This window comes from Charadrius vociferus, unplaced genomic scaffold (assembly GCF_000708025.1).
Source record: "Charadrius vociferus isolate BGI_N301 unplaced genomic scaffold, ASM70802v2 scaffold248, whole genome shotgun sequence".
In the NCBI taxonomy this organism is placed as follows: Eukaryota; Metazoa; Chordata; class Aves; order Charadriiformes; family Charadriidae; genus Charadrius; species Charadrius vociferus.
The window spans coordinates 342253-365852 of record NW_009649851.1 but is presented as its reverse complement, the minus strand read 5'-3'; the positions used below and the strand labels follow the sequence as shown (position 1 = coordinate 365852).

At 34.9% G+C, this 23600-nt stretch overlaps 1 protein-coding gene across 1 annotated transcript in view; it reads right to left on the bottom strand.

Moving 5' to 3' along the window:
• The window catches only part of SBF2 (SET binding factor 2), a 217886-nt gene that overhangs the window by 10709 nt on the left and 183577 nt on the right, over positions 1-23600 (bottom strand). The window contains exons 28-33 of the mRNA XM_009890946.1: positions 18783-18967; positions 14530-14706; positions 11440-11541; positions 10019-10204; positions 3093-3219; positions 1644-1771 (exon numbers count right to left, since the gene is read on the bottom strand). Coding sequence (XP_009889248.1) covers positions 1644-1771; positions 3093-3219; positions 10019-10204; positions 11440-11541; positions 14530-14706; positions 18783-18967 — 905 coding nt within the window. The remainder of the gene's footprint in view (positions 1-1643; positions 1772-3092; positions 3220-10018; positions 10205-11439; positions 11542-14529; positions 14707-18782; positions 18968-23600) is intronic.

Below are 23600 nucleotides of genomic sequence, written 5' to 3'. Positions count from 1 at the left end.
ACCCTTCAATTTTTCTCAACAGAAAATCCAAGACTACCATCCGAGAAAGGAGACAGGCTGCATAATGTAGGTGGATGTCGCTTGGAAAAAACACAGTAATACGAGGTAGGCAACCAGGGACTGTAGAACTTTCAGTAGTTTAAAACAAATAATTTGGATTAATTTTTATTTTTTTTTCTTTCATAAAATAAGGTAAGACTTTCAGTTTGCATGCACCTTACTTGAAGAAAATTACTGCCTCAAGTGAACACGCACTGCCTCAAGTGAACACGCAATTTTAAAGTCTGAAAAGTGATGCTCAGTCATAATGACTAATTCTGCTATTATGACTAATTCTGCTACTATGACATCATTTCACATGAGGACAAAGGTTTTCTTCTACAAAGAGAAAGAAAACACTATCAAAATATCGAAAGCTACTCCTGATTGCTTACTAATCAGGCTACTGCTTACAGCAAAATGGATAAAACAAACAGTGAACAAGCAGCCCATCAAGCTCCAAATTCATCGCAACGATGGTTCTACAGAAAGAACAGACGTTTCTCTAAAACAAAGACAGCTGAAGTACTGTCCACTGAATGTGACCCTCTTGTTTTCTCCCTCCTCCGCCTTGCACCACCGCTTTATTAGGCAAGTATAAGTATGTGTGTGTTCTGCATGTGCGTGGGTTGAAGGGGGCTGCACTATTGACTGCAATAGTGATGTGATGCAGACTCAAAATACCTTAAAGAAAATATATTTTTTTTTCCTTTTGTTTAAATGAGGTGAGTTTATATAGCAGATTTGAGTGCAAGCTGCTATGTATGCTAAGACACAATGTGGTGAAACTACTTGAGCAAAAAAGGAACCCAAGAAACACCACAAAAAATACCAGTGGTACCATGGCCTCCAAGACAGTGGAGGCTGTCCCGGCATTACGTTTTCTGGTCACCAGCAGTAGACAGACATGCAAACAAAGGTTTGTCAGGGTGAAGCTCACTGACAAAACAGGAGAGAGCAGCACAGGAATTAACATCTGTGGGGCAGTGGACGGCAGCAACATCTTGAACAGCCTTGTCTCCATAACTACAGTAAGAACAGCACCCTTTTCTTGCAGTTCCTGAGATATCTTGACTGCTTCTTCCCTGGCTATTGCAATTCTATAATGGTGGGTGTATTGTGAATTTTATACAATTATTCAAGACATGGTCCAATCTAGTGGACATACATTATCATATAAGACAGTGATACAAATACTGTGATTCAGTCAGATCATGATGAAACATATCCCATTACAACTATAAGCTCATTTCCCCATAACTATGGTTTGCAGTATGTAATATTTATTTTAAACAATCTGTGCAAACATCAAGATCATTTTTATAATAATTCATATGATTAAATGAAATCAAACAAAGATCCTTATTTACCTCACCAGGATGCATAAATACATGTTCCAGAATTTGGTCCTTTATGTGGCATTTCCATAACTAAGATGACTGACAATGTAAACCTGTCAGACACTACTCCAACCAATCAAGGTGGGTCAACTTTGTCTGCCAAATGCTTAATTCAGTTGAGAACAATTAAGATATCAAAATGTGCTCAAGGAATCACTCAGAAGAACAAACCACCTTTTTTTTTTTTTTTTTTTGAACCCATACCTCTATTTCAGCAGGGGCATAGAGGTAATTGAAGAAAATAGGGCTCCTTTTGTGCATCTTTTCAATACATTCCCAAATACAAATTCCTTTTTTGGCATGTTTATCTCCTTTATCTTCAAACAATGTCCCTAGGGAAAATAATAGCAGCAAAAAGATAGCTTTATGATAATATCTAACAAACACTAAAGCATAGCCAAAAGGAATTTTGCAGAGTAAATGAATAGTACAATCTACTACCAAATGCCATCGCAACAAGAGATTGTATTTGCTGAAACAACTGCTGTGCTTTGCAACTGCCATTCTGCCAAAAATTGGTAGAATATAAATTTTGTATAAAATATATTCAGTAGTGTTACATTTATAAACTGGTTCTGAAATTTACTGAAATACTTGAGTGTATTTATGAATGTCCCTTTCTGCCTGCAGCTATGCTGACTCAGCATACCACCAAGCCCTGCTAACTGATCCTGTCCCCACCAAATCTTCCAATCTGCTGGCCCAGATGCCCCTGAAACTACTTGCTAACTCATTTCAGGGAAAACAAATCAGGCTAGTGTCATGAAGTTAGCCACAGATTTGTGCTATATTGCATTAAATGGTATTTGAAAGCAAACTACTCTAAATAAACACCCCTTCCCCCCAAGTTGTAGAACCATGTAACAATCCAGGTTGGAAGGAACCACAGGAGGTCAATGACTCCAACTCCTTGCTTTTATTCAAATGAAGGTAAATAATGGAAATTAACTTTATTTTTTGTTGAAATAAAGCAGTTGCTCAAGTTTAATCTGTTCCACAGTTACTACAGTTTTGAAGAAAAGCATTAAAATTGACCATATGCCATGAGAAACACCCCACAAAGCAGTGAAATTCAGAGCACTTAAGTGTTTTGCTCAGTGACCAAGTTCCAAAACCAGCCTCAACTGTGGTTGTGAAGTCTTATTAAGAGGGCTCTGAGGCTCAATAAGGCCTTGGAACCAGTAAGGTTGCACACGATACATGAAGTAAAAAGGAAATATAAAAGATGAGAAACACTGAAGAGAATGCAAGAGAAAGAAGTGAGAGATAATAGATGGAAAGGTTTTCCTTTCCTGAAATCTCACACACTCTCTGAAGGATTCACGAGGACTTTGCTTCTGTTCAAATAAGGTATTTAGTAGGGGAAACTGAACCATGTGGAAAAATTGCCAAAAAAACCCTGAGGCATGGCACTAATTTCTTCCACTTTCTCTTAATCTCATCAGTGGCACAGCTCAGGAATTATTAATTCAGAAAATTCTGCATGTTCTTCACCTCTGTTTTCCTTTACATTCCTGAAATGGAACTCATTACATCATCACCATGCAATTACTGGACCAACTTGAACTAGACAAATTTCTGTAGACCAAATATTGATGAGAAAAATATCGGCAACTACAAAACCAATATGTAATAAATCAACATCACACAAACCATGTTCTAGTCTTTCATAGTCTGAATCCAGAAGAAATGTTTTAAATCTATTTGATATGTGATGAAAGGCCAGAAACTTCAGATAATATTGATTGAACTCAAACTCTGTTGGGTATTGATTATGAATCTGAAAAAAAAAAGAAGAAGGGATACTGAGGATATTGAGGTGTAATACAAATAGATATGTAATAAATAAAAATGTGAAATATGACAGCAAAATAATTGTGAATGCTAACAAATACATCCATAGGCAGCTGTCTTCTCTGTACACACAAATCCTTCTACATTTGTCTAAAAATATTTTAAAGCTAATTAAATGAACATAATGTCAGTGCTGCAAAAATGTTTCCGAGCAGATAGTGTCTACCATATAATAAGCCGTATTCTACTATGTACAAATCCCAGTATTCAAGTAATCAAAATGGATACAAATCTTTTATGATTACTCATGAGACACCATGTAACTTCACAGGCAAAGATGCTACTTCTGTGGATTTCCTGTAGCTGGAAGTCAAACTTTAATTGGAAGGTTTTGTAGCCATCTTCTTACTATTGCTCAGAACCCATCATAGCAGACATGTACAGAGGTAACGCTGCAAATGATATTCCATCTACCATTGCTGAACCAGATAATTTCTGAAGTACTTGTGGGTCTACACGTATTTCTTCCTTTTCAAAATATGCACCAAAATATTACAGTGTGAAAAAAATTGAAAAACATATTGAGGTGTCTTGCCATTATTCTTTTAAAACGGTAAAAATGTAACATCTTAAATTGTTATCCTCAGTTAGGCTTGGGATCTACATAATTCAGTGAATGTCTCCAACACGAGCCAGAAACAGATATTTAAGAAGACAATACAAGATTATCAGAGTACAGCAAAAAGGGATAGCTGGCTCTTCACAATTGCTTCCTCTTGAACACTATCAGAAAGAGCCTGGTGTAAGATATTAAGCATTAAGCATATTCATGGCAAAAAACTTAAGTATTAATGATTGATGATATTTATATCTGATAGCCATATAAAACTCAAGATTCTAAAGTTAATCTCGATGAGATATTGCTCACAGAAATTTCATGCGTTCATTTCAAATTTAAAATTTACTCTTCAAATAAGTATGAATTGTGATCTGAAATAAGTACAGTTTGCAATCAATAAAGAAACTGCTAATTGAATTTCACATTTGAAATACGTCCCACTGTGCTTTGTCTAGCTTCACATCAAACTTGTAAAATATTTTTAGTTCTGCAATCTTCCCAGGTCTTGTCTTTTGCATTCCCACCCCTCGTACTTTCCCATTCCATCTTTTCTCTCTAATCTCTACTTATCAGCTCCTCAAGAGAGAAATGTTTTTGGTTGGGTTTTTTTTGTTTTTTTTTTTTTTTTTTTAAGTACTTATGGAAACTAGTATTAAGACTGCTTGAAGCTCCTTGATGTTTAGATTTTTCACATGTGCCAGTTGAAAAAAAATACCTCAACCAGCTAAATAAAGAAAACAAATGCGTTTAGCAAGGAAAGGTTATCTACCGAACATACAACAGTGACACGAAAATCCCTTGAAAGGATCTATGAACACATACACAGCATTTCAGTCAGAGAATCTGTTGTTATCATATCTCAATATTAGCTTGTGACTTGGCATTTAAAATGCTAAGCTACTTTAAGACATCTCACGTCAATATATGCACACTTTATCCCCACTCCTCCCCTGACAAATGACTACATTCCTGCAGTTTTGTAAGAATAAAGCTAAGCAAAAATTTTTCTATTGTAAATTCAAATGTTCAACTTCATAGACAAAGTAACTTTTTAGTTCTCTTTACAAAAAAGAAAATATTTTTTTCTGGTATATACTAGATAAAAATATAATCAGAGTACACTAATTCTGTTAAAAAATGACTTAACGTACTTTTGCATTGAAATCCAAAAAGCTCTGCATATGTGTGTGCATTTAGACACATATACAAGGAGCTTAGTATACATTTTCCACCTTGTGTTAGGAAAAGTTTTCTTTAATAGATTGTAAGAAGAAAAGGCTACATTCTGCTATTTGACAGGGCTTATACAGGGTCCTAATTTCTACTTATGGTCCAATGATGATTTTAATACATTTGAAGAGTTACAAGAATAATCTGCTGCTAAAATCCTGCCATGGATCTAGGTGTTGTGAATGATCCCAATTCTGAGATTTCTGGAACTATAAGTATCTAGAAGTTATAATAATATAATTTACTTTTTAAGTGAAAACAACTATAAGCAAAACATTTTTCGATAAAGGTTAATATTGTAGTTGTTGTTGTTGGCTGTATTTTAATGGCTGTGGCTGATTTCAGCACACTTGGAGATGGGAAAGATACCACAGTTAGGTGAAGTGACTACTGTTATTGATGATTTGTTTAGCTGCAGTGCAGTCTGCAAAATTTAAAACATGGCTGAGCTATCAGGGAAAAAAAGCTCTTGATAAAATACAGCTGCAACATCAGAAGTGATAAATTAGAAATTTAACATAGGAAAGAATACTAGTATTCATTTAAGCAATTAAACATAGAAGAGAGATTTTTATTAATGTAGGCAACATAATCACTTAGGTTCAGGTTAAATATAGCTGGTTTTTCTCTGATAACTCTTTGGTGCCGTTGCAGTTAATACATTAATTTTAAGGGATATACTCAAAATTTACATATAAATTAGAAGCAATGTTTTATACTTTACAATTTCAACACATACCACCTAGAAAGATAAGTCTACAGGAACAGGGTATCTTTGAAAATTACAACTGCATCAGCTTTTAAAATGCTTAATCTCCATAATATGTGAGCATTTAAAACCTGAGTAAACCAATAGGTGTTTCTAATATTATGATTAGAGAAACTCAGTATTTTAGAATTCCTTTTCAAATCACCATGTTCCCAATAAACTTAAATATCTCCTAAATGTATTTAATAATCCTACACTTCTATCAGCCTTCCTTAGCTTTCCAATACATTTTGTTTTTTTAATCCCACTATGTATCAATATTTACTTAGTTTAAGTAAGAAAAATAGTACTTCAGAATGTCCTGTGCTAGTAATCACTAAGAGGCTACTCCTGCAAACACTGGAATAACTGAATACATCTATCATGGGAGTAGCACACTCACCTCCTCTTACACAGGGTGCTGTAACAGAGCTCCTTACTGAGCTTAAAAGAAGTCAGTTCTACAAAATCATTCTGGTTTAATTACATTTAATAAATTACCAAATAGATACAGAAGAAAAATAAGAAAAGTTTCCGGCACTGACATCACTTTCATAAATTCAGTCTTCTTAGAAGCAGAGAATCTGCCAGATGCTGCTATTGTGAAAGAATGATTTCGCATTAATAATTCAGCTGACACCTGGAGATATTGGCATAAACAATGACTTTTTACAAGATGATGCAGTTCTAATTTAGGAATCACTGCTTCATTTGTTTTCTTTGTATCTTTAGTTTAACCCATGACACTTAGTGCACATACTGGCTCTATGGTGACTTTCTTACTGCACCTAGTGTCTTGAGACTGTAATGGTTAAAAATATTTTGAAAGAACCAAATGTTTATTTCCAGTGAATGGGCAATTTTTTAAAGCTGATCATAATGTATTACACTTCAGAGTCAAGTTGCAGTCTAGTTGGATTCTGTAGTTGTCTAACACAGAAACCAAGGAAACTTAACAGAGATGTCCAAGTACAAATGTTAAGTAAATTTATTTTTCATGGTAAATTTCAACCATTAATTTGACTTCAAAAGTCCCTAGAGGGGACTAGTCCCTGGAGTTCAAAAGTCCCTAGAGTTTACAACCATTCTGTTAGAATTTGGTAAGTCAATATTATGCCAATTAGTCTTAGAAGACTAATCTTCATAAGTCTATTTCTAGAAAACTTACTCAGAGCTGCACTCTAAAGAGGACTGTAAGTCATTACGCTTAAAGATTTTTTCTAATAACAGAGAAATCTATATTATCTATATTACACTGATTATGAAGTAAAGCTTTGTTCCCATGTCCTTTGGCGGCTGAAGATAACACTGGCTGAAAAGAAACCCCTAGACAGCCCTATCTTTCCTTATGAGAAGTTCCTGCCTCCTTCAGATTGACCTGCAGAACTGCTTCTAAAACCACACCCATCAAAATAAGATGGTCTTTTCTCCAATTTTTTTCTACCGCTTTGATTGGAAAAGGCAGGCAGGTTCACACGAACCCCTTAGCTAACAGACCGGAAGGGTGGTTTCTCCACCAGAGAAGAAGTGATGAATAGCTCCAGATGGCCTGCAGGAGGTAATCTCTCTGCTGATATAGCTGGAGCCAGGGCATATGGACACAGCTGAAGACCAAAAACCAGAAAATACAGGTCTTTCTGTAAAATGTATCTGTTAATAACTTGTATACTTTATATTGCCTCTTAAAGAGAGAAGAGTCACATACCTAGTGACATGCACCAAAGCTGCTATGTGAGATGAACTAGAAAGGCAACGTTTTTCAACTTCCTTGATGCATTCACATGTATAACAGAAATATTTTAGGCACCCTGCATGCAGCTTGAGGCAAAATCATACTTGACAGTTGTTAACAGCAGGGATTTATCCCACTTTACATTTCACCCTAACTTTTAAAGCCAGGATGATTATAATCCATTCTTCCATGTCCTTAGAACTGCATATTGTGTTAAACCTAACTTAAAGAAAAATTAAGAATTTTGCCATGAAGAAAACATGGTACATTCTATTTTATGACAATAAGCCAAAATCCTTGAATTTAATTTTTATCTTTGTTCTGGATAACCCACTTGTTTCCAAAATTTGTGTGATCCCTGGACTTGAGAAAAAAATACTGTACAGGTATGTGTGAATAATTTGCTTGCTTTTCTTTATGCCGGCTTTCTAAGATTTATCACAGTAAAACTGGAACAAAGTGTTTCCAGGGTCAGAAACAGGATGTAGGCTATGTCTACATTAGCAAGTAATTCAGAGCACAAGGAGTAGACAGCTGGTGCTGTGGTCCCTGCAGCTATACTATGCATTTGTTGTTTCCCTTTGGACTAGATTTAGTCCAGTTGAGTTTATGACCCCATTGTTCGTTGATGACCCCCTTGGTTTTAAGCTAAGTGATGAATCATTGGTTCAGATCCTTTTAAGAGCTGGTGAGCATTTGGTACATACCTGAAGCAGAACTTCTGCGTTACATTCTTCCAAGAAAAATCTAGTACACAGGCACCAAAACAGCATCAACGAACGGTAAGGGGAGATGCTGGAGGGATTCACTTCAAAATTACACTACTGCTTGAAATCAAATGTAGATTTACTCTGTTCTACTAACAGACAGTGTTATCCAGTCAGCCCATTAAAGCTTGGAGAAGACATTTGACAGCAGCGTAAATACAGCACCAGACAAACGATTTACACACAGAATTGAATGAACCACCAAGCAGAGGGGTTTCAGTATTGGAAGACAAGGCTATTCTGTGCTGTTGTAGTCATTCCAACCAAGAATTTATTTTTTCTACTTCAGAAAAGGAGCAATAAACTTAAGTTATTTTAAGGAATAGTTGGTGTGACAATGGGGCAGATTAACTTGTTTGAATGAAAAATGCACTATTGATTCTCCCAATTTCAAATTAAAATTACCCTGAGGACTACAGCCATTGGGAAACAGATTGATGAAACAGGAGATGTGACAAATACTTCTAAGGTTTTTCTAATGGCGAATGCCATAGGAACTGAACCAAATTCCAAGTATATGATTTATTAACTTGAAAGACAGCAATAACGATGGCTGTTGGTGTTTAACGTTGGGATAAAAATAAAATTTTTATTTTCTGCAACATGTTTTCCAGTAAGTCTTTACTCATCTTCTTATAAGCACACTCATTATCAGTCTCCCACAGATATCTAAAGATTGTTTTTCATTGGTTTAGCAAGTTATTGAATCTGTGGATTTTGCTTCAGGTAGCAGAATAAATCTACTTGCTGACTCCTCTTTCAGGGTCTACTTCATGCAAGTATTCACTATGAATGTCTGTTCCCAGTAAGAAAGCTGGTGCTTTAACAGTCATCTTCTATGAGACACAGTCATCCATAAATTTTAATACAGGTCAGTAATGTTCAGGAGTCTCTTCAGTTTTTTCAGCAAGAAAAAGAAAGAAGTGGGAAAAGAAAGACGTATGCCCAAGAGGAACTATGCAAGCTCGTATCTATCTTGTGTTTGCATAAACAGAGACTCTGCAAAGCATAAATGCTTCACTGGTTTGAGATGAGAAAAGGTCAGACTTTAGAATTAACCTGAAATTAGTGTAATATTAAAAGGACAGACTTTAGAATTAACCTGAAATTAGTGTAATATTCTTAACCTAACTTCTTTCTACACGACATAACTGTTGGTGTCATCTTCTTCTGAATATGTAGTATATATAAAAACAATATCTCATGTTACCCAGGTTTATAGGTTGTTGCTTCAGGAACTGATGGAGTACAAGGCCTCTTCAAAGCTTGTAATCAAGCACAAGGAATTAAAAACTGTCCAGTCACTGTACTAACAATCAATCAATTTCTTCTTCTGAATAAAGAATTCTGAAAAAATTTCTTCTTCTGAATCAATCTTCTTTCTTCTCCAGACTGCCAAAAGCCAGTCTTAAGCTTAAGAAACTTCTACTTCAAATCTCTGCATAAATGATCTTAAAAGATCCATAACGCCAACCATCCCTCTTAGGCTGTTTTATGTGGATGGGTAAGCATCTCTAGGCAACCATTCCAGTTCTTCTTGACGTGAAATCTATTCACCTTAATAAAACCTAGGGAAGGAGGTTACTAGTCTTCTCTCAAACCACTATCTATAACATCTGAAATAGTGGCATCTACGCACTTATTTATGAATTCTTCTTGTAAATGAAAATTAGATAGAGATTGACTTACCTGATGCACGCAGTCTAAGAACTGTAAGAAAACAGGAGCAAATCCACTACCCTGACAATTGAGAGTCAGATTACTACGTTGACTGAATTTGTGACCAAAAGAAAGCCATTCTTTTTCCACCAGCATTCGGAAGCCTTCAAGTGTCCTATAGAAGGGATCACTGAGTAACTGCACCAGAGATACCACCTAGATCACAAGACAGGATATATTGTGTTAAGACTGACAGAAGTTAGGAGAACACTTTAGTCAATGAACATAAATATTCCGTAATCTGTTTATAGTTCAAGGGAACAAACCCCTTCATATAAACTCAATTATAAGTATTTTGCTCCATACATTAAATATTTTTATAAAACAAACCAAATAATATCTCACATGAAGAAGCTTCAATTAAATTGAGACTATGATACCTGTAAAAGTCAAACCTGAGCAACTATAGACTTTGGAAGTCATTATAATGCTTACCACATTTAAATTATATTTGAAAGAAATCACTTCTATTAATAAAATAAGGATAATGAACATTTATAAAATAGTATCATCTACCTCAGCAAAGAAAGTGTTAAAGAATTGGTCCTGAGGGTGACTTTAGAGTTTCTGCAGTGTTGTCATGCTACGGTGCTCAGCGGCCAACTTCAGCTTGTTTTTATACAGAATCTCAGGTGACTTTGAAATAAGGCATAGACTTCTTTCACTTCCAGCTATGTACGTCCCCTTCTCTATCCTTCATTGTTTGACAATGATCCCAGTAATTATGGTAACATTCTTTTGTGGGTTTGTTTACCTGGTATCAGGATGCTGGCTGCACATGAAGTTTTTATTTACTAGAATTATTGATACCTGTGTTTATCTTCTGAATTATGAAGCAACTACATGGACACAATGCATCCATTAAATGAGGCAGTGGGTTTTCATCCACCTAATTTATAATTGGTTTCACAAAGTTATCTGGTCTGGTGATCCATCTTTGCAGCAGGTTTTACAGTCACTTTAGCACAAATTTAATTCTTCTCCTTGTGTGTGTCTCCTAACTTTATTTATGGAAAGTGAATGGCAAGAGAAAGAATTCCTCTCCTTCTCTCACATGTTTTAAGTGCACTGTGTTTACAAAGATAAATTATCTGTTGTGGCAACTTTCAGCTTTCATTCTTACACATGGTCAGGTACAGGAATGCAGATTTTATATCTAAGCTTTAGAACTATGAGTCCATTGGGACCTTTGGAACAAATTAATTTTCAGGAACTCTTTCATGGTGTAAACTGCAAACGAATGCAAGGATTCATGCATTCTAGTTTCTTCTCTGCTGCCACAAGACAAATTCAGTAACGTTATACCAAATTATCAGTCACTTGTGTAAAAAATTATTGCCTGGTGTTTTTTCTTAATATTTAGCTATTTTGAGGTTTTAATAGCAGCTTACTTGTGCAGTAATATCCCAGCCATCTTCCAAACAAACCATAACAGAAGAACCATTTTCCAGGAGCTCAGAGATGATCACACCCAATTGCATTATCCTGTGAAGCTATAAAGTATTACAAATAAGTAACATATCAAGTATAAGATAATTTTCTAGATATTATCAACATAGAATCTTTTCATATTTAATATTAAAATATGAATTCTGAAATCTACATATAGCACAAAGATGTAAAACGTAACAGTCTCAGGATTTTCATCTGACCTACAACAAAACTAAGCAAAGTTTTGAAGACAGGAACTTTAACTATTAAAACCAATGAGTACTGTAATAAAATAGCTGTCATAAAAAGGAGAATGGGAACAACACAGTTGACAGATTTATTGTAGACAAATTCCATCCCGGGCTTAACACTAAAATCATTTCCTGTGAAATGTTAAAGTTCCATAAATTCACTAAGTACTTTGATGGGAGAACCAATGTAAGATATTCAGAAGATAACATTTTCAATGCTCAATCTCATGGAAGGCAGAAAATAAATTATAATTATTATTATGATTATTACCATTATCATTATCATTACCACCACCTAAAACCAACACAGAAAAATCCTATTTCTAAAATCTGGAAATAGTTTAGATAGATTAAACAGTATTTCTTATACTTTGCTTTTGGGCAGACTGGCTGAAACACACGGAAAGAGGACACATGGATTATTTGCATTCTAATATTCAGTATGCAGTGACACTAAAATTTCTTGAGCCGCAAAGCTTAGTTAATTAAGGGTTATTGACTTGAATGAGTGATTCAAACATGATAAGTATAAGCAGTCTAAAAAATTTATGTGAATTTGAGCAATTTTATCTTACTGTGAGACTTCACATTGTTATTACTAAAAGGAAAGTCTGTATGATATTCCTAACATATTTGTCATACTATGACAGCATTCTTGGTAAACAACATAATACACAATATGCAAGCAATTCAGTTTTTTACAGTAGAATGAAACTGCTCTTTGCAGAGCACTGAACACAATCCAACCAATAGCAGCAGCAGGAAAGATGAAAGCCTGAAAGAAGGGAGAAAGAAATATAGGAAAACAAATAAGCAAAAGATGGCAAGAGACATGTAAGATCACGTATGCAAGGAAAAAAGTGCAGAAAGTACAGAAGGCAGAGGGAAGTGACTCAGGGAAAACAAAATTGAATTGGGGAAGGTAAGAGGAAAAAAGATGAACCAAACAACAGTTAAACCCTAGAAAAGTCATCCCTGTTTAGGGCAGTCTGATTTTTTAACTCTTAAAGAAACCCCCAATCCTATGAATATTACCATGGAAATTGTGATGGAAAGCACTTAACCCCTCTGAACATTCACATTACTTAGAAAACAGAAGAAACTAATTTTCCTGTAATTTTTAATAGGAAAAGATTGAGAAGAGCAGCACTTTTAAAACCAAGCAGTTTGTTCATTGTTCTGTACTTTCTTGGGTAGTAGAATAGAAAAAAGGCTGGGTTTTTTTTTCCATCCTTAACGAAGAAATTGATATACAATCTGGTTATTCAGATTCAATACAAAAAAATGCAAAATACTACTTTTATAGTTTGTATTCAGAAGATAGGGCAGCACTTCAAATTTCTTCTTATGTATTCACATCCTTATAAAGAAATATTTAGCCTATTCAGTGTTAAAATCAATACTGTGTAACTTCTATTACCCGGGAGAGGAAAGCTTAACTCAATAAAAACACATTTCCAAGATGAGAGATCTATGTCCTTTCACAGGAATAGTAGAAAATGTGTCAAATCAGTCATAAATTAACTATCACATAAGTCACGTACAACCTGATTTAAATCACAGAAATGTGGTTTAAGCGTCACACAGCTAGTGCATGACATTGTGATCTAGTCCTGAGCAAAGAGTGGAACATGGTTACTCTTCCTCTCAAATATGCCAAAAGACAGTTAACTCCAGTGTTATAATATCCCCTTGGTCTCTGTGCTGCTATTTTGTTTATTTCATCAAAGTGACATTCAGTTCATTCATCTACACTTATCAACTTGCTCAACTACTCTGTGACTGGAAACGTTCACATGATGAAGGAGTGAAGTCTTCATGCTTTTCCCACTTCTCCCTTTCCTGAACAACGTGGTGGCCAGACCAACAATGACCAGGTCCTGTGTTCTCTAAGGAGTGATCACACCTCAAGGGAAGAGGCTAAGCCACTCCTCGCACTGTAGCACATTTCAACCAGGAGTACATTTTCTGATGCGTAATTACTGAAATGACTATGTTACATATATTTCCTCCTTAAGAAATCAGCGTAAGAGTCTATTCTGTTTACTATGATTAATTGCACTTGAGAAGAATTTGCTCAGCGGAGGATTCCAAACATAACATGCAACTGTTAAAAAACATTCGCTATAATTAAAATGGTTTTAGATTTACAAAGAGGTGACTTTCCCACATCCTTCTTAATTTGAATCTTGCAAAGTTACTTCCAGTCTTGCTTTCATTTGGTTAATCTTTATGTAACAGAATACGGGATAGGGAAGTAAAGGAACCGATTCAGAGAGAACAGATTAATACACACACAATCCCCTCGCCCCTGCAAACATTTCCACATATCCCACAACAGATAACAGATTCTAGCTTATTTGTTACTTGTGCATATGCAAATTCAGGGTGGGAACACATCTGAAGAGTAGAATTTCAGTTTTAAAATCAAAAGGCTCATTTATTGTTCTATACTTTGTCCTGATTTTTAACATATATAAAATAAGAAAAAACAGTTAAAACCAAACCCATAAATTTATATAGGCAGAAAAAATGGTCATCTCTACTTGTGTACGTGTTCCATGTTATAAACCATATATTATGTTATAAAAAAATACCCCCACAGTTGTAAATGTTATGATTGTATTAAAATAATAATGCTTATGTAATGACAGAATTGATGGTATGCAAAACAATTACAGTGAACAAAGAAGAACAGCTGGTTAGAACACAATAGTTCTCTGTCAGAACAGCCTGAAATTTATTTTGTCTAAGCAATACCGCTTATGGGTTATTAGAAGTACCTGTCACATAAATTACCTGTGGGAACCACTCTGACTCCCCAAGTGCTTTAAGGAATGTTGCCTCAGAATCCGTAGGAATAGTGCTGGGAACACAAGCTCTCATCAGCTTTTTAAAGCTTGCCTTTGTCTGTCGGATGTCACTGAATTCAACAGGAACAAATTCACAATTCAAGGCAAAATCAAGTTTGAATCCCTGAGTGAAAAGAACAACAGTAGATGTAATTTAAAAGGGAAGCATGTTTTTCACTGACAGTCTCATCAAATCTCACTGTCTTGCCTGCTTTATTGCTAAATATTTCAATTCCTAATTAAAAATCTGTTCAGTTAAACACTTGCTCAGGATAATAAAAATCCTTACAACACTTGCAAAATATACCATCTACTACTCATAACAGCAGAATGTATTGCATGGCAGTCCTATTTTTAATAATAATAATAATAACAGAAATAATAGTTATAATAGCAATAGTTATAGTTATAATAGGAATAACCACTCAAAGCTGAGTGATAAGTCTGTTGAGTTCTTTATACACAATATAATGTGCTTCCTTTAGGATTTTTACAGCAAATTAACAATAAATAAATAAAAATTAAAATAACTGCATCGATGACATACCAACAGTGCAGGACAGATTCCAGTAGTTCAATAAAGCAGAAAAAAATTAACCCCCAAATCTAAAAAGAACCCCCAAAACTGTAAACTAGCTGACTCATCTAAGCAGTCACTGCACACTGAGACAGTTGTATGTCTAAAGTAGCTTATTAAGCACAGAAGAGACCTGATATAATAATACCTGATATAATTTCAAAGAGGTTTTCCTAGCAGAACTCTCAATGTTTCATTTTACTTACGGCATTTAGAAAATGAGCAATGCGAGAGGAGGACTGAATTAAGAGATCAATACAGCAGCCTTCCAGTACCTACAGAAAAGCTGGGGAGGGGCTCTTTGTCAGGCAGTGCAGTGGTAGGATGTGGGGTAATGGTTTTAAATTGAAAGAGGGCAGATTGAGATCAGATATTAGGAAGAAATTCTTTACTGTGAGGGTGGAGACGCACTGGAACAGGTTGCCTAGAGAAGCTGTGGATGCCCCATCCCTGGAAGTGTTCAAGACCAGGTTGGATGGGGCTTTGAGCACCCTGGTCTAGTGGAAGGTGTCCCTGCCTGTGGCAGAGGTGCTGGAATTAGATGATCTTTAAGGTCACTTCCAACCCAAACCATTATCTGATCAAGTTAGCTAACTGAAAAAAAAAAGAACTATGATGAAAAGTATAATATGGAGAACGTTATTAGGAAAAACAATTCTTATATATGAAGCATCACTGAAGATCTTCACAGCAATCTTTTTCAGTTTTCTTCAGAAATTGCTCTTTCATGGAATTAAACTTGGACTGCAAATAATCTTCATTAAGATGCTAGGCCATAGGATGGCCAAGTGAAATGTAGGAAAGTGAAAGCCCAGATTTAGTTATGTTTATATTTTGGCTCAACTACCAAACTTGTACCTAGAATGCCAGATTGTAAGAATGTATGATAAAAGGAATTGAGAAAAGTAGCACAATTTCCTTAAAATATATGTTTCTGTTTGCATCATCAATTTATGTGACATGATATTTAGCAGAATAAATCATGTCCTTATAGGAATCAACATGCTCTGCCAAGGCTTTTATAAAGCCAGCAAATTCCAAGTTAGCAAGATGCTAACAAGAGCTATGAAAATACTTCACAATCAAAAATCAACAAGATTTCTTTCTACAAAACCAGAAGTCAAATTGATCTTATAGACTAGATACAAATCAAGGACAGTAGGCTTGAAACAATCACTTAATCACTATGTAATTTTAGCTTTGCATTTGCTAACACAATACGCTTTTCCTTAGAAATGCCCAGAGATGACGCACCTTCTGCAAAATTGTATTATTAAACAAAACAAAAAAAAAAGTGAAAAATCCATAAAATCTAAACCAGCAAGGAAAGAATCCAGCATAATGTAAGGATCCTCAAAGTATAGATTTTTAAACAATTTCCAAATTATATACATCCTACTGGACTTCAGACTATTACATGTGGATTTTGTCCAATACTTATTTGTACATCCAACAGTCAGCTCTTTTCATATTCTGCATAATACTACACACCTGTATGGTAATAGATTCAAAATGCTTTAATCTGTACCAAGCACTAACATATTATCCCCACCCAGTTTGTGACTGCTGATACATTTAATGACTTCCATATTTTTCCCAAGTGGTCTAAAGGGTCACTTCAAAGCAGCAGACTAAAGATGTTTCTACTACATATCTTTAGATGCATGGTTGAACTCTTCACTTAACATTCATTAATAAATCAAACAAATAAAAATGCAATTGTTACTATTGGATCATGGCAATTTAATTCTATGTAATCATTTCTCTCACGTTACTCTCCCTATATTCTTTTTCATCGAAGTGTCTCCTTTGCCAGAGACTCCAGGGGCTTACAGTTATAAAGGAAAACTTAAAGATGAAAAATTGATATGAATAGAACTGTTTGAAAACTTTGGGAAGAATCTTTCGGAAACTCCAGAAAAGCAAATGAAAATGCCAACTCAATAAAACTAAAAAATTTTGCAGGAAAATAAACAGTTTTCTTACTGTTGACTACTCCGTGCACCAACATGTAATTAAGAAACCAAAAGGAAAATGAATTGGTAAACAATTATAAAAGACAAAGTAAAAATTGAGTATGAAATAACATCTGATGACACCTGATACATAACCATAATTTGGAAATGCAACTGAAAATACAAATAGGATACAAAAGAACATTTGAAATTACAAAGAAAAGTCAAAATAGAAACAAAATTTGAAAAGAATTTTGATTCATCATTCTGATACAGCATGACTCTTTCATCTCCTGAATTAACATAATTTCAGAGAGACTTGAATACTGATGTATTTTCCTACTACCAATAAATGCTTTTGCAAGTTATATATTCAAAAAAATACATAATATTTCATGTATGCTCACATTTGGAATAAGAAGGTAGAAAACAACTGATTTTTCATTCTTTGAATGCAGAGATTTAAAAAAAAAATAATCTGCAAACATTTTCTGAAAAGAAAAGTGTAAAACTACCAAGAATTCACGTAGAGAATACCTGTTTCTTAAACAACTGCATCTAAAATAATAAAATCTATCCAATAAGGTGTATGAAACTGTAGACATAATGGTTCTCTTCAGGTAATCAAATCGGGATGGACAGACTTCTGGGTTAGCCTTACTTACATCAGTTTGGCTTCAACTGAGTTTAAGGGCTGCCCACGGTAATGAAGGTTTTCTCCTCTGGTAATCACTTTTCCTGACTAACAACATTCCATTTGCTTCATAACACATTTCAACACATCAGGAAAAATAAAACTGCACTTTAAATGACCAAATAAGTCTGTTTCACGCTTCCCAAACTAGAAATCACTGAGATGACGACTCAGCTGAACTTTAGATGAGTCGTCAGCAGAATCAGAATACAGTAGTATGTATCTAGGTGCAATTAAGTGTGACTCTGAAAGCATGAACTTACACACACAGACCTCCAGCACTTCCCTCGGAATAGCTCCCAACAGCCTCTACAAGGGCAGCAAGCTCCACTGCTGCCACACCAGCCCCACTCCATTTGCCTACAGTCCCACCGTGCATCACTATCCCACACTGAGCAGAGCCAAACGCTGCTGCCCGCGCTCCCTGCAAAGCCAATGCAGGGAGACAGTTGAGACAGCAAAGACATGGTGACTTCTGCATGTGAAGGCTTTGCTGGATGCTCTGTTGCCTAGAAATGTATTTCCTTCCTAGCCAAGTCTTTCCCAATTTGAACACTCTTACCTTGTACAAAAGCAATTCCATTCCTCTAGTCATGTCACCCAACTTTGTATGCCTTAGCTCTACCACACATCAGCATTTCACCAGAAGTGACAAACAGGGCTCTACTCACAGAGTTTCCATGAGTTTGAGCCTGATCTTCAACTGCCCTTTAAGATAATTTCATATGATTTTACTTACGTTAACTTTGTTGTATTATACAACCACAGAGCTTAATTTTCACCCCCCCCCCCCCACTGAGTTATACTCATTAATTGTTCTTCTGTGTATAGGAATAATCCTCATAAGAGTTTACACCTTTAGGAGAGTTATCGATCTGCCTTACCTAGGATATTATTTATTGTTTTTTAAAAACATTAGTGTTATTAAACTCAAGCCATATAAAAACTATGTTAGGAAAAAGAATTTCCATTACCCGTAGCTGAGATTTTTCTCCAAATATATAGAGGGCTGCTTGCCGTCTCAAAAGCTGACTTTGCAGAAAAGTGCTGCTACTGTAGGAAGTGGTGTTATCTTTCCCTGCAAGTCTTGCACCAACATCAATGAATGGAGTTTGAGTGTTGATAAATCGGTTGCTTGAACGAAGACTCGCCCATACACCTTCATAAAGATGAGAAATATTTAAAACCCTCTTTGTTTGAGGCACTGGAGATCATAATTATTAAGGCATATGCTAAGACATTATTTAGAAAGTAGAGTGTTTAAACATGTCATTTGCATCCCTCATAGGACATAATTAACAGCACGTACTGGAAAGAAATATTTCCATAACAAAAATTGTCAAAAGCATCCTACTGCAATGTCATTTAACCTAAGATACTAATCAAACTCTGCACAGCACTTTCTATTGTAGAGAAAATGGTTGCTATGATATCAGTAATACAATGATAAAATGAATCCCGACTTGCAAGTTTTTAACATCCATTTAAGTATATGGAAATGAAATTGCTAGTGGTGTTCTTTTCAGAAGTACGGACAAAAATTTGATGTATTTCCTTGTCAAAGGAATATTATTTCGGAATATTATATAATTACCTTCTTCAAAAATCTAAACAGTATCACTTAAAATTCTGATACCTAGAATTCTTGTGATCCTTTTGCCCGACACAATGTAATAGCATCAACCACGTCGTATTATAATGAAAATGTGTATAAGGATGATCAATTCAAATATTACATTGCAGAATAAAGCATTCCATATTTACTCTTGAAATGCCATGATTAAAATGCAGAAAAACATAAATTTTAGTTTTTAATTATCCATGTCTAATGGACAATTAGAAATGAAAATGAATTTAAAAAGTATTTTTTTTAATCATGTGTTTCATGACTATATTCTAGCAGATGTGACTACTGTACAGTTGTGTGAGTAGAGAGAAGAATGCCTAGAAGATCACAGTCTTGCAGTTTTAATCTGGCAGTAAGATCACCATTAATCTGGCAGGAGGGCATGGTACAGAAACCCCAAAGCTAGCAATAACATGAGCTTGCAACAGTGCAGTGTGACGTGGAACCACAGACTTGCATCTGAAAGCAGCACAGCAATATTTGAATGGTGTTGTACCAACCTAATAACCTCTGCCTCGCAACAGCATTTTTAGTTTGCATATTGTGCCTTGCTGATGCAGCTATATTGTCATTTCCAGAGGAGGAAATTCCTACAGCACACAGATGTGCTCTGATCTAATCACGCTTGAGTAAGTTTTGTGCTTTCAACGTAAGATAAAGTAGTGATAAACCAAACTGCCAAGGCCTGTTTAGCACCAGCAAAAGAAAAGACAAATAGTAAATATTTTTCTGTTTCTTGTGCCCGAGTTAACAACAATGATTTTGTGAGACTGTTTTTCTGTGTCCAATGTGAGGTATGTGAAAGGTACTTGATTTTCAGAGTATAAATAGCACTACTTGAAAATCAAATCCCTTAAAGTACACTAAATTTGGCGTTCAAATGGCAGTGTGAAATTCTTTAACCCAATATGCAGTAAATCAGATTATCAGAAGAGACTCTTGTCCATAAATCTGCAAAGCAAGATATCAAAAAGAGGCACCAGAAATACCTCGTATTGTAGAAATTTAGATATATAGTACCAAAAAACCCCTCAAACCCCTTTAGTAAAATCCAGTAATATGCATAGTTAACATTTCTTGCATAGAAGAAAAAAGCTGCAGATAACAGTAAAATTCCACTGAGATATCTCAACCAGCAAAATAATTTTATTCTATTTTTTAGAAGCAGGATTATGTTTCTATTAAAGAATAATTCTGTACAGTAATCCTCAACAGGGACTCGTCTGTACAGTTTAGCTTGTCTGCCTTTCTGGCTGCTTGCCTTAGATGTGAGCAAACAAATAGGAGTAACTGAGAATGGTTGGCTAGGAACTTATGAATTGGTAACAATTCTGAAGTCTCCACTTCAAAGACAGCCAGTTTTATAAAATACCTCACATAGTAAAGTAGTATGTTTCGTATAAACTTTTGTTCTGCAGCTGAACTACTAGAGATGAAATAATAAAGACTTTAGCAAGCAGAAATCACAGCACTTAATAAAGAGAAATAATTTCTTTTTCAGTTGGTATGAAAACCATTAGCTCCAACACAGACAACTGTCCCCAAACATGATATATACAAAAATACACAGTCACACTTCATAACATTTTACAATTGCAGGCCATCATTAGTGCCTGTAGGACATCAAAAGCAACAGAACTGCTTACAAATACATGCAGATGAACATGTTTACCAGCGATGGATAACAGTGATTAAAAGACACAATTATATTTCTATTCTAATTTTGCCTAGTATTTTTTTGGCTTATTTTTTTGTTAGCAGTATCTAGCTTTTATTATTTGGCATATATAATATTATTATGACTTTTTAATTTAGCAGATATAAATTTTTCATTAACATTAACGATAATTTTGGAAAGACAGTTCGTTGACTAGGTAACAGTATTTCTTAGGTATTTTACTAAAGCAGTAGGAATACTAAATACTCTTTTGCAGAATTAATTTACTGCTGTTCAAAATTTTCACACAGAAATTTTTCTACATATCACTTTGCATTAGATCATAACATTACTAATGAATAACATGGTGAAGTGTGTGACTAATCACTGTCACTGCATCATATGTTCAGTGGCCAAAAAACCCCAAAACAACACAACACAACTGCACTGAACTAAAAAACCAAAATTTTGTTAATGCAGAATCAAGACTGTCAGTATCACTTTAGCATGTATTAAGATACTGGAGTAGTTATGGAGATGGTAGAAAAGAATGTGGTTTCAGGACACAGAATACAGTACCTTGATGGACTCTTCCCTTAGTTGCTGATTTGGAATTTGAATGAGTGAAACATTTATCTCTGTACCCAAGCACTGGTAGATAACAGTTAAGACAAAAGGAGGAGGAATGGAATGCACATTGCAGCGAGACACATTGCAGGAGAAAAGAAAAGGGTTACTTATTAATTTCCAAAGATCTAGTATATATTGAATTTCTTTACAGTACATGATTTATCAGACAGCACAAATCTTAGTCATCACAAGACAAAACATCAATCAAGCCAGAAAACCAATATAAAATGGGAAGGAAGTATCCATTTATCAAAAAGGAGTAATTTTCATTGTCATTGCAATAGTTTCAAACATGTAGCACAGCCATCATGTGTTTTTCCATAATTATAATACCAAAGGAAATGTAATGATTAAATCATTCTGCTGAATACTTTATTGAAAGCTTCTATGCTGCTGATAGTTAGCTTACTTAAAAATCCCAAACCTTAGTGCTTTTTAAAAAAACTGTTTTACTCTATTTTAGGTACATAATTTGATGGACCTCAAAACCAAATCAGAGTGCAAGAAGTTTGTTCTGTGTACCTACAAACATTTTTAAAGGACTCTGTACACAAAGTCCTTTAAATTTAGAAAACATGTAATATCTATCATATAAAAAGATTTCCTCCCCCCTTGCAAAAATGCTCATTTTGAGTGGGAGCCTTATATGCTTATCAGAAGGTGTATTTTTGGCTCAAAAGCCACATCAACACAAGCAACCTCTTTTTATACAAATATTCTATGAAAACACACTTGAAAGTATTATCTCCTGCTTTTAAAACAATGCCTGAGTTGAGTCTGTATTTATTAATTATAAACTTCCTACTGTTTTTCCAACAGCAGCAAAACACACTGAGAAAACATTTTATTCTGTTAAATTACACACAACAATGCCAGCCAAGAAGTGCTGTTCTGTAGAACCACGCTATACTTAAAAGTAATATAAGCAGAAAAGGTATGTATTTTGAGTAAACTTACAATTCTTATGAAAGATATCACCCAAGGTATTGCCAAAAAAAAATGTCCAATAATGTAAGTATTTGGCCAAATATTTCAGATCAGAAACAACTTAACTGGGCTTTAGGCAACTACTTTGTTACAATGTTCCAGACAAAGTAAAAAACTGTACCTGACACGGACACAAATATTCAGGACAATTGATGAGTATTAAGAACAACGATGACTTTAAAAAATGAGAAATACTATTCAAGCACTGGCTGATATTTTAACTTAAATTCTAAAAGGATTTGTATTAAAAATACACTGTCTGGCACAAAAAATAGAAAATGTCATTTTCAATTGGTGTATCATAGCTGAACCTGGCTTTTGAGCCCTGGTACGTGTGAGAATGAAAACAAGGAAAAAAAAGAGGGATCCAGAATTAAAACCACAAAAATACTGCTATTGTATTTTGTACAGTGTAGTGCATAATCCATAGCTGCTTGCTATGAGAAAGTAGCTAGCTAACCCCATTGCCTTTTTTTTTTCCTTTTTATGTTGTGTTTTTTTTTTCTTTTTGAATTATTCTTAGGAACATGAAGGAGCGAGAAATCACAATTTTTAGACTGCTTGAATAAATTAAGTCTGTTTTTTCAGCTGACCAAACCCCTGTATTTCTGGTCCTGCATACAGTCTTGTGACACTACTTCACACGTGAAATATAACTAGCTGTGCAAAAGTAGTAAAAAGCTTTGCAATGATAAATCACATGAATCAATCTGAGAATAACAATTTTAGAGATTCTATATACTTTGTGTATTTTAGAATTTCTTCTAAAAGAATTCTGTTAGCTAATCTAAAAACCCTGGTGTTTACTTCTCTGCAGGGAGATATTCCCTTTCCCTGTTCTCTCTTAGCCTGTCAACTTCTCACCTTCACTAGGGCTCCCATTGTACTTGT